Consider the following 12,841-nt stretch of genomic DNA (forward strand, 5'->3'; position numbering starts at 1 on the left):
TACACTTGACTAAATTTTATTTCCATAGCAAAAAGAGTTAAAAATAATAAAGGCTGCTGCATTAAGTGCATAACCTCATCAAATTACTTCTCAGCTATGTAGTAGCTTTTTTTTTTTCAACACAGGAATTCTAATGGCTGTTTTTACTGGTATTCTTTTTTATTTTTTTAAACAGAATATCACAAGTGAAATTATTAAATACTTAACAGATACTAACACTAGAAGAACACATCAGGTATTCTTTTTATTCAGCTTCTTTTTGAAACATTTTCTTCCCTTGACATCAGCAACTATCCTACCTAGACTATCTACTTTTTCAAGCTTTCTTTTACCAGGAAGCTCCTCTGCATGTCTATGAATAAATCTAGACAGTATTTTTTCCTGATTTATACTCATCAGAAAAATAGTATTTAGGGACTGCCATCAGCTCAAACACTGATATTGCAGAATTTTTGGTCTGCATATGTCTTAGTATATCCTTTCTAATAGCAGACAAAAATGAAGTCATTCTGGACCAGCCACCAACTTAGGCAGAAATCTGGTCTTGACTATGTTCACAAGTACTCAAACCCAAAAAAGTGAAACTATGTGTTTTTGCTGTAATTATACAAGATCACCTCTGATACTTTGCACAGGCAAACCAGAAAATTCCTTAGTGGATAAGATATTTACTTTCATATATAGGAAGATTAACAGCTTGTACAGTCAAGTAGTAAGAGATTCATGTAATATCCCACACAAATTAAGAATCTGAGGTTATCCTCCAGCGTCTTCTCATTTTTCTCTTTAGTAAACATCACCTTGTCAGCTGAAAAGACAGGTACTCAGGAGAAACATTTAAGACAAGACCATTCTCTTATCTGCAGAGATCATTGAAAGAAAATCTGTTGCATTAACATCTCTCTGTCAGATGAGCACGTGCACAAAATGCAGTTGGTTCATACATTACTACAGGCCATAGGGATTTAGCTTACATATTTCACATGTGATGCACGCTCCAGAAATACTTTAATGATTTTATAGTCTTTCACTTCTTGTATTAAATTATTAACACTTCAAAAATTATGAGCTGTATGTTTTGTTCTCCTTCCAAGAAATGGAGATGATGCACATACACAGGACACCAACATGCATGAAACAACTGCCTCAGAAGTTATTTAGAAGATCTTTGAGCTAACTGAGATACAACCATTTGATATTTTACAAGAACAAGCATTTTTTTCTAAGAAATTCAGAAATACACAAGTAAGGATTTGGCAAAACAGTTGTAACTTAAGGCTTTCTCAGACGTCCTCACAACTCAAGCTTCCCCTCTTATATAAGGAAGTCCAGATGCCAAAATTGAACTCAGATTCCAGCAAACCAATAATGTGAGCCAAACAACTATACCTGAGAGAATTTTTCACTAGGTGAGGCCTATACAGATGTATATTCTGGTTGATGTAAGGAGCCACCTGGCCAGTTACCTCCATTGACTCAATGTGACAAAAGACAAGCACAGCCCTTAAGGCCCAAATAATTCATAGTTGATACCTTAAATGACAGCTAAGAACAGATCTCACACATGAATAGGCAGTTATAGAATAGTGTAACTGTATAACAAACTCCAACAATTTTTAAAGGACAAAGCTCTCTAACTTTTGGGAACTATTTCACAAGAAAGAACACCTAGCTAAGTAGAAGATACCAGACAATTTACTGGCATTCCTGCTGTCATTTAGCTTTTCCACTCATAGCCTTCCTTTCCCTCAGTTACCACTCCTGCATTGCTGCTTTTCTTTCTTTCAAGGGTTATAAAGTGTTGCTATATTGAATAGAAGGAATCAAAGTTTCACATCTGCTAAACCACTAAAATGAGCTTATTACTTACTCAAATTCTGTGGCATAATATTTGAAGAAGCCTATTAGCAAATCTCCAAGGCTTGATCCATTTTTTGAGACGTAAGGAGGAATGGTACGTGGCGCTTGATGAACAAAATGCAACTGCATAGTAGGATCAAAACATTCCTGTCAAAATAAAATCAGAGTGTGTATATATATATATACACAGAGATAGCCTTAACCCAGATGCATGTATTTTCCACAATAAGAAAGCTGCCTATTGTTTGCTTATTATAAGTTCAAGGACAACTTACAAGCCAAAGACTATTTCTCTTCTGCCCCACTGAATACTAGTTACTCCCCCTGAACTCAGGGAGAATCATCTTGCACAGGAGCATACAAGATAAAGAATTTTAACATAGGAGAATCTTTGAACTAGACTTGCATTTATAACCAAAAGAGCAAAAGCTGATCCTGCACTGAGCTGACTGCAGTTCAGCTGAGAAATATGTAGGTGAAGTTAATGCACCTATTGTCAATTTCCCAAAGCTGAAGTGAAGTACAGAAATAAGCCAGAGGGAAGGCCTAACATTGCTCCCAAGCACCAAGTTAAAAACTGCATATGAATGAACCTGCATCTACCCACAAAATAAGCATGAAGACTGGAGGTATGACTTCCTCTAGCCAAGAATGAAAACAAACAAACAAATAAACAAACAACAAAAAAACCCAACCAGCAATGAAGTTATACAAAACATGTGAATACACAGAATGCTGCATTTCAGCTGAGTATGCTTTTCTGTAGGGGAAGAGGGTGAGTATAATGGGGTAAGAGAAAATCAGCTTTGCTATGAAAAGAAGGCACTATTGCCAGCTTTAAAAGGAATATATACAAGAGTAAATACACATGGTTTTAGCACTGCCCTGCTGTTTCAGTGTCCGTTGCATCCTTTAGGTTCTTCTGATAGACTGGGGTATAGAGAAGTAAATATATCTCCTCTTGCTATAGGAACAATTTTTATAACTTGCTAATACCTGGTTTTAGCACCATTTTACAGCAATGTTTTGTGTTTTACTGAAAATTAAATTGAGATACACAGAAGCAAACATTACATTCACATAAAGATACACATTTATGTAAAATTGGGAACCTTTTCACTCGTTACTGTATCTTCTTTCCCCTCCCCACCCATTCATTTTTTATTTTTAAGAGTAGTATCAGGCATGATTCAAACTTTATAGTACTAGAATAGCACTAGAAGCACTACATAGTGTAGCATTATTTCCATGTCCACAACTGGCACTGCTTCCTCTGAGAAAAGTACTGTTAAGTGACAAAACCAGTAGGACTGGAAAGTTTGAGACTCCCATCTTTCTGTCAGCTCCAGCAAAACTTCCTGGAACCTTGTGCAACACTTTTTGGGGAAAAAAAAGCCATTCTTCTAGAGATATAAAAATTTCAATGGTTGATCTCATATGATAAAATGCTGTATGTAACAACATTTTTATTTCAGAATTTAGCTCAGAATTTAACAGGTTATAGTTCATCAGAAGATACCAAAACAATGGAGACACAGACATAAAAAGCAGATATGCAGTATACAAAGATCTAGAAAGGAACAGTTGTTCCAATGCCATACAGTAAATACAGTTTAACCATAAAGTTAATCAGAAAGGTACTACAGTGAAAGTCACTCCTTGCCCATCCCCACAGAAAGCTAAGGAAGAGTCAGAACAATTGAATTCAGAATGAGCAGTAAATCAGCTGATGAAGAAACATACAAGGGAGGAGGGAAAAGGAAGAAGAAAATGGGCCACTGACCTACAAAAATACTAAACAGAAGTGCAATGAAATTACAACAGATGTCTACTATGACTGGTAAGTGTTTAGAGGCAGTAGAAAAGGAAGACAAGATTAATTTTTTTACACTTTGAATATTTAATTGCCTGAGAACTTCCAAATTACAAGACAATTCTTCTGTCACAGTGAGGTTGATATCCTCAGCAACTAAAAAGTTAGGCTTCATTTTATTATTTTTCATAAAAACAAGCTATTTTTTTACTGACAGACAATAAGATATCAGACAAATCAAAGATTTTCTTACTCAGAAAGGCTCTTCCTTTCAAGAAAATACACACATATTATTCTAGATGTGTGCATTAGTAAAACCACAGGTTACAGACTATAGCAGCAATTAAAACTCCCAACCACCTAGTTTAAGAGATGTATGAGTGATTCTCATTTCCACTTGGTTTAGTGGTTATGCCACTATAAAAACTGCTCTTAAAAGACAACTGCGTATTGCAAAATAGAAGGCATCAATGATATGACTTTTCTGGAAGAAAGTAAGACTTATTATGGGAAACTAAAGCAATGTATTAATCACATGTTTGTGATACTGTTAGTAGATTTATTTTTTACACACTGTGGGTTGCTGATCACCCCACAGAGAAGGCAAAACCAAGTGTTTAAGCTTTCTGAAATACAGAAAATTTGTTCCGTAAGAAGTCGCTATTAGCATATTAGAAAGTTCTACACATAAAACCAAATTAATTGCTACGTAAAATTGGCAAGATTTAGTGAAGGCTTCTGTCAAGATATACCAATATTCAATTACCAACAATGTAATTTAAGGTAATTTCTTAACAAAGGAATCACAGTGTCCAGTGAACAAGAGGTCGGACCAGCTAAGGGATACCTAGCTATTTTTTTTTCTGCTTTGCCACAGACAACCCATCATAATCCCCTAGCATCAACTCATCTCCATTCACCTGCTGTAAAACAAGGATAACAGTATTTTCCTTCCCACTAGAGGGATTCAGGGAATAACTAGACAAACAAAACAAGGTATGGCTTACAGATTCTGCACATAGGTGAGGTTGCTAAAAAAAAGGAATTACAAAGCACCTTTCAAAGTATGTTTTCTTAACTTGCTCTAGAAGGCAAAAGATTCAGCTTCTATTAAAACTAGTCCCTATATCACTGACTGTGTCTTTGCCTCAAGCCATCTTAAGAGACAGAAATTAGATTCAGGATCTGACTGAGCAACAAATACAAATGAGCTCTACATTATTTTAAGATACCCCAGAAGAGAGACCTGAAAGTCTTTTTCCTTTTTTGCTGGATCTCTAATTTTTATCTTGATTGGCTGATTTCTCAAGAAAGACCAGTTTTCAGCAACATGCTTCATGTTCAAGCTACATATTGCTTTTAAGTATGCCCATTCCACCTTACACACTGGAAAGGAACACAAGTGTACATCAAAATAAGATTTGTATTTGAGTATTTTGATATATATTGATCCTCTGTTCAAAAAAATTTAGTAGTAAAATCAGCATAATGTCTTGGCACACCTAAAGTATTCTCTTCCCCAGTCCTACAAATGAGTACTTAACTCATGTTTATATTTTTTTAAAGTGCAACTGGGTGTGAAGCAAACTGTGTCTTCCCAAGGGCTGACTCCCATGTTAAGGACCATCCCACCTTCTGCCCCACCCTTTTCAAGACATGACATGAAGCTGAGGCAGCAGAAACAAAAATGTGCTGGAGTCCTTGAAGTTCACCATCCAGAGCACTCATGGAAACCCAATTTCATCTTTACTTCAGTTAAAACACCAGACTTCTTGAACAGTGATGAGGCAGGCATTCCTTCTGAGTGCCAGTGACAGCTATGTTCACCAGCCACAATGGTTTAATCCACCACAGGTTCTCTAGAGCTTATCCGTGAACTCCTGACATGGAAGCATGTACTATATAGCCTTCAAAACTGATGAACACACTTGGCGGGCTATTGTCATCTACCTTACCTGGCCAGGGGGCATGGGAAGCCACAGAATACAACCCTGCATTTGATGTAGTCTGACACTGCCTCTAAACTAGTGGCTGCAAAACACATCAGCCTGGTGCCAGATGGAAACTTCCCCATGACAATAGAATGCAAAAGTGGACAAATCTGGTGGCTTTCCAGGACTTCTCACCCTTCACATCTGTAGTAAGGATTCACTGAGACCCAAAATCTGTCTTTTGTTTCCTCCTCAATGTAAGCATGGCTCTCCTATATGGTACCAACGATTTAAGATAACCAGTTTCCTCCAGATCACAGAAGTATTTTCAGGCTGCAGATTTTATTTTGAAAAACTGTGGGTAGGTGTATATAGGGAAGATGCAGTATGTTTGTATAGTTTTTGTTTAGAGACACAACTCTGACCAGCTACAATCATTAGAAAAATATATGGGTTTTTTTGATACTGAAATTTGCCTGTGCTTTTTAATTATTACTGCAAGCCACAAGACCAAAATTGCTTTATTGCTTTGTATATTTCATTTAAAATTCCTTCAAAATATCAGTATTCAGAAATTTCAAGTTTCAAAATTTTTAAACATTTAATTATATTTCTGATGGAGACAATAGATCGAAAACGTACTTGCAATTTGGTTTGCAGTAAGCATGTATAAAATATTCTTCTGATTTTGTTAGCAATTCTAGAATATTTCGTCCATTTTCCAAATAAAAGAAAGAACAACAAAAGCAAGTATAATCTGTATCAGAAGAGGGCAAAAATGCAGTTCTTACAGCAGTGCTCACCTGCAAGTGATTTACCATTTTCACACAATACAAGATAAAACTTTGCATTTAGATTAATTAGATTTTTCAGCTTAAGGTACTGTATACATTTGCTTTAATGATTGAAGGCATTAATATTTGTACAGTATTCTGAAGGTCTCTACAAAGTTTGAACATGACAAATATAAATGTCTGCTTTATAAATACAGAAGAGTCAAACGTTGCCAGTTCTAAACACTTTTCTCTAAATAACATGCTACACAAAACTTAGAATACTACAGCACACAAACTTTAAGGAAATGTAATTAGCAAATCTAGCAATTCAAAAACCTATCAGATAAAGGTAAACGTACAAGAAATGAAAGATTCAAAAGCTCTTCAGGACTCCCAATGAAGAAACTAGAAGGTATAGAGTACCATATAAAAATAACAGGAAAAGATAAAGACCATAAAAATATAGCACAGGTATCCCTAAGCCTATTTACAACAAATAAATAAAACTGCAGTAAATTACTGCCCAATGCTTTCTTCTGCATCTCAATTATCTCAATTCCCAAAATGGCTGTCACCACAGTATTTTCTCCCTGATGTTCAGCACCACTAAATATTCTCATTTAAGCATTATGGGAAATATAGGAAAAAGACAGAATGGCTTTCTTATACCAGCTCAGAACAATTGCCCGCAACCAATTAAAAACCCCCCATATGTAGACAGGAACACCAAATTATGTCAACTATGAATAAAGAAAAAAATTTAAGTAAGACATATGAGATAGGAAAGAGGAAGGAATCAAGGAATTTTTGTAAATAAATTATGGCATAGAGCTATTCAGCAATAGCACTTCTGTGCACAAATATTTAGGAGGGCAGTTCTTACTTCTAGATAATTATTCATACATTAAATCTCACTAATAACACTCCTAATTCTGCAGGGACCAAAGCATACTGATGCATTGACTTCTCCAGAAATGAACGGAGTATGACCTGACTACAATAGCAAAATTCCAAAAAGGTGTTTTCTTTTTGGACTTAAGTCAAACTTTGTGATGTCTCAAGTTTCCTTAGTACATCATGTATTGCACTTTCTGCACATGGAAATATCAGGTAACTCAACAGCTGTAGGGAGGTATGGCATTCTGATGCAACAGAGCTGAATGAAAAAGCACTACTTAACACATTAAGATACAGGAACCAGAAAGTTACAGCTGACACAGTGATATTTCCAGACCATCATAAAGAGAATTAGGTCAGTGGTTTTCATTAGCACTTTCTTCTAACTGTGTGTCAAATCTTCCCTATATAACACTATTTTCATTAAAGAAGTTACCATAAGCAGCAAATAATCTTTTTCACACTTAGGTCTGGCATATCAATGACCTGACCTACAAGCTGTTAATTCAACTTAATCCATTAGAGATAGTTAAGAATTCATATATTTAGATAAGCAGGGTCACACACATATATGATGTAGTAAATCAATAAGAAACACTTACTGGATAATTTTTTTGGAGGGATGGAAGGATGGGTTCAGGTAAGGCTATTAAAAAAAAAAAAAAGGTCAAAGTTGGTGTGATTCATGTAATTCACATGGAAGCAATATCATATCAACTACACCAAAGAGTTGCACTGAAATTCTGTCTTAAAAACATTTATCAAGAATTTCACTTTCATGCATTTTGTAAAATAAGTTATTTGGCAAACATTTCTATTACTGTATTTTGTATATGCAGTACTTCAGGAACTTTATTCAGCTAATGAAAGTTCTTACCAAGATACTACTATATGCAAAAGGCATGAAAAATTCTATAGCAGCTGGGTACAGCTTTATTTCTGAAATTCATATTCAGAATTCATGGCTGTAAGAAAATCATCTAGATTCCCTAAATTAAAAAATAGAGCTTCACTCATCTTTTTTCCTTACATCTAATACAATTCTATGAATGAGTCTATTTACTGCAAAAGAACATGTTTTTCATACTGAGAACATACTGAGTCTCCAAATGTAACCTATTAAAAAATGCTCAACACACTTAGTAGGCATTGATAGCAAAATCCCCATAAAAGCCACAAATACAGTATGATAGTGTTAGCTGGTCTGCTAAATGGCAAGTATGTTATGAAGATCATGCAGTCGTTAACAATACTAAGAAACACAAAATTATCTAAATATTGGTCGCTTTTATGAAAACCATGGATTGGGAGTGCAACTATTGAACTACATAAATCAGATACATTAAAAAAAAATCACCCAGATTAGTTGGTCCTATAGACAAATCAAAATCCCAAAGTATTTACATCCTACTGAAGCAGCTATAGAACTGTCAGAGCACTCCTCAAACTAAGGCTTTAACATCATGCCTTCAGCATGGTTTAAAAAATGGGACTACATCATTCACTAGGGAAAATAATAAATCAATGCAGTACATAGGTCTTGGACTTGGGACTTAGTTCACTGTTCCATAAGGTCTTACAAGTGAAGAGATGTCACAGAATCCTTTTGCCATAGGGACTAAGAATCAGAACAGCAAAATTCTTAGAATGTGCTTGAAGTATCTTCAAAGAGTAGAATATACTATCAGGACTGCTAAGAAAATTATCACAGCTGCTTCAGTAACATTTTTGTTTGTGGGTGTCCAGGTTTCTGCAACATCTTGGATACTTTCCAGTTCTCTACCACACTAAATTAAAAGGCAACAAAATCTGAGCAAATAATCAAGGTGTAGTACCTAGGTGTGTATGCTTTAGTAAGCTTTACTAAGAGGATGGATGGGAGGGGAAAAATTACCACTAGCATTTGCTCTATGAGTTTCCTTTTCTTACTGTTCAAGTTAATTAGACATATTATCTGGAAGAAAGTTCATGTACAAAATACTGATGTATCTACAAAATAAACTCAAGCCACGCTAAACTTGGATCCAAAGACATCCACATAAAAATATGGAAATAAGTATAGAAAAGAAATTTGCCTAGCGAAGGCAGGGACGCTAGTGCAAAAGAAAGGTGTTCTTTTTTTCCCTCCACAGTATCAACAAAAACACTATTAGAAATTCTGGGAGAGGCTATTTTCAGGAACATCACATGCATATAGTAGAGAAAAATGCTTAAAATCTGCATGAATAAAACATCAGAACCTAAAAATCTGGTGCTTAGATGCATGTACAGTGTACAGGGCCACAACTCAGATTTTTTTTCATGCCTTTTTTTTTCCCCCCACAGAAAAGGCTGAGGAAGCACAGGTAGAAGGCTCCTCTGTGGTTTCTGGACATGCTGATCTTCCCAAGCTGACTGATCACAGTTTTGCATGAAAAGGATTATTTGAACCCATTCTGCCTCTTTCCTAGACAGCTGTGGCAGCTGCCAGAGATGACTACAGTAAATGTCCTTATGCAGTTTCATGAAGTTGTACTTGAGTTTATTTTCTAGATACACAGTGTCCTCCAGATACTTTTTTTTTTTTTCAAAACCTTTTTAAAGGTGGTAACTCTGCCTCCAAACAGCAGGTCCACTTGTTAAAGACAAATGCAACACTAAGGAAATGGAGAAAAACTCACTTTACTTTTAAGTATTTCTGTGTAGCAGATGCTTGTTTTATTTCAGTAAAGAGGAAAACTACACAAATATGAACTTAAAAGTGACAGTTTAAACATGTAAAAAATACTTACTCTGTAAATAGTGCAAAACCATCAACACAAGACTATAGCTGTTTAAAGTACCACGACTGGCATCATTTATCTCATGAAAACTTGCCCACTTCTTAACAACAAGTACTAATGGACGAACTCGATTCTCAACTGCAAGTAAAATAAACAGACCTCAGAAAAGTACATTTAACTAGATAGCAATTAATCAACATTTGCTCTTACTTGATCAACGTGGTAGTTTTGTATTCTAAGGTTACATTCTGCAGGCATTTTATAGAATTCTACAATTACTACCCATCTTATAAAAATCAAAATATAGTACTTGCATTTGCAAACAGCCTTTTGAGTAGTAAACTCCACAGACACATCACAAGAGGTATACTAGGAAATATGCAAAGCATCTTTCTAATCTAAGGTCTCTCCAGTTCATTGTACCAATTTTCCTTGGAAAAACTTGCTGCCGTAAGGACAGACCTTATGTTATTTTTTTATTTAGGCATACAAACTTTGAAGGCAGGGAAAAGAATTATTGCGGCTGGAGGACACAGCTGATTCTAAAGTTTACATCACCATATATGACAGCAGTAATCCCTGCATACAAACATAATTTTAAATTTGCCTTGTGCTCAATAGCTTTTTATGCAAATGACATCTTACATACAATATATCTTTAAATTAATACATATGCATTTCTTAAGGAAAAACATAAATACAGCCATATGCCAGGTATGATCTTCTGAATTTCTGGTGAATATAGATAACCTTCTAATTAAAGTATTAATCTATTGTAGGTAGACCATCCACCACAAACTCCTGGGACTCTGTAGAATAATTTATTATTTGCAGGTATGCAGAAGCAGATAATCAAAAAAAGATTATACATTCTGGACTATCTTTTCTAACCTGACATCACTATACAAAGTTTTGTATTCTGCTTATCAGGACACAAGGACAAACGACATCCTACAACTGGATCAGCTGGGGTGCTCTCTGTTATTCTGTAAAACTATCAAGCATGATTTTCTCACAACATGTTCAGAGTTGTTCAGCACACATGCCCATGTAAGTGGTACTCTTCTCAGAACGAATGTCCTACTAGATCTTATATTATAGATCATCTGGAATATATTATAGATATATATCTATATCTATCTATCTATATAGTATAAGATCTATAATATATTACATTATAGATCTTATACTAGATCATTTGGAAACAACCAAACTCCTTACCACTAATCACCTTATTCCTAACATTGTTCACCAATGGTTAAACTAAAAGATATAACTTAGTACACTAATTGTGAGTTGCCAAAAAAGTACTGTACAGATACCACATGAAGATACACTAATTGGAATGGAATTTTTCCATGAGAGAGAAATGCAAATAGGTTCCAGTTTCAAACAGCTATTTTGTGTCACAGTAGAAAAGATCTTTTTTTAGTTGACCTCATTTTGAGATGTTAACTTCTGTCTGCTGGTGCCTCTAACTAGTATATAACAAATATAGGGTGCAATTTGGCCAGTAAACTTTGTCCAATACTTCGATACAAGCTGTCTCCCAAGAAAATGCTCAGTAATGTTATTTGCACAAAGCTAAAAAGTCCAGCCTCCGCTAACAAAAAAATATCTAGCAAAAACTGCAGATTAATCACAGACATCCCCCTTCAACAAACCACTGGTTTGCTGAAGACTTCACCTTCTAGCTCTGCTTAATCTACCTACATTTTCTGTGGATGTTTTGTGTCAGCTTGCCTCATCATCCTCGATGTTTTCAAGAGCACTCATGCACCAGCACAGAAGAGTTAACTTCAAAACAGAAAGAAGAGCATCCACAGAAATTTTTGACTTTTAGCTTTTTTATCATGTTCACTAAGATAGTTAGTCCTTTGTTTGCCCGAGCATCTAATTTGTTCCAATGGAAAACAGACAAATACATCCTCCACATCAGAGGTAATTTGATAATTTTTTTCCCCCATGCAGGTTGAAGACCTTCAACTACACATAGACCTTCAACTACACATTTAAGTGAGCAGGATAATACATATAAGGCTAACCACCCTTGCTCATATGACTTATAAAAAGTTTGGAGACAGTCTGATAAAAGCGTCCATTTAGTTTTGTGTGTCTTATGTCACCTGAGTTTTCTGGTCCAAGGAAGACAAGACAGACAAGCTATATGCTGTATGATACAGTTTGACTATTTAGGAAGGTCCAGAACATTGAGAAGAATATTTTCAATCACAGGTCTCCCTTTGCTACTGAGGTCATTCCTTGACCCTATTTAGCCTTCATCAGGAAACATGAAGTTAATTTTGCTTGCCTTATAAAAGTGAGCACCACAGCACAACAGAAGAGAAGGTGGGATACTAGGACTGCTTCCACTGCTCTTTTCACATCTGGTCTTGTCTGCCCTACAGTGATTTTCTGAGAAATGACAATCTGTGACAGAAGTTCGAAACAGTATATCAACATTAGACTTCATGAAGTGACTGCCCAAAAAATGATTACTTCCTAATAGTTTTAATACTTGGAAGCAAATCCTTTTCCAGCCATAAACTTTCTTGAATGTATGAAGAAATTACAGTTAACCAACTGATCCAGGACAAGTTGTAGACTCTCCTAGTAACATGAATATGGAACACAAACTACTTTGATTGAAATATTATTAAAAATTAGCTAGTGAAGATAGCTTCTATTGGTAACTCCCTACCCTAAATAGAAAGAAATTACTTTCTGCAAAAACTGAAGAAGAGGGTAAAGGAATAAATACAAATGCCCTAGAAGAAAAAGGCTGAGGCATACTCCTTTATG

The 12,841-nt window shown here is 35.5% G+C and overlaps 1 protein-coding gene across 4 annotated transcripts in view; it reads right to left on the bottom strand.

Annotated features, from left to right (window-relative positions):
* TENT2 (terminal nucleotidyltransferase 2) overlaps nt 1-12,841 on the bottom strand; it is a 45,625-nt gene that overhangs the window by 16,992 nt on the left and 15,792 nt on the right. For all 4 annotated transcript variants that reach the window (XR_005627518.1, XM_039709757.1, XM_039709759.1 and 1 more), the window contains exons 10-12: nt 10,049-10,177; nt 7,880-7,923; nt 1,871-2,007 (exon numbers count right to left, since the gene is read on the bottom strand). Coding sequence is in view for 3 of the 4 variants with exons in the window: in XM_039709757.1 (XP_039565691.1) it covers nt 1,871-2,007; nt 7,880-7,923; nt 10,049-10,177 (310 nt within the window). In the remaining variant the exon portion in view is untranslated. The remainder of the gene's footprint in view (nt 1-1,870; nt 2,008-7,879; nt 7,924-10,048; nt 10,178-12,841) is intronic.

Source organism: Passer montanus, unplaced genomic scaffold, assembly GCF_014805655.1.
Source record: "Passer montanus isolate IOZ18808 unplaced genomic scaffold, ASM1480565v1 scaffold22, whole genome shotgun sequence".
Taxonomy (NCBI): Eukaryota; Metazoa; Chordata; class Aves; order Passeriformes; family Passeridae; genus Passer; species Passer montanus.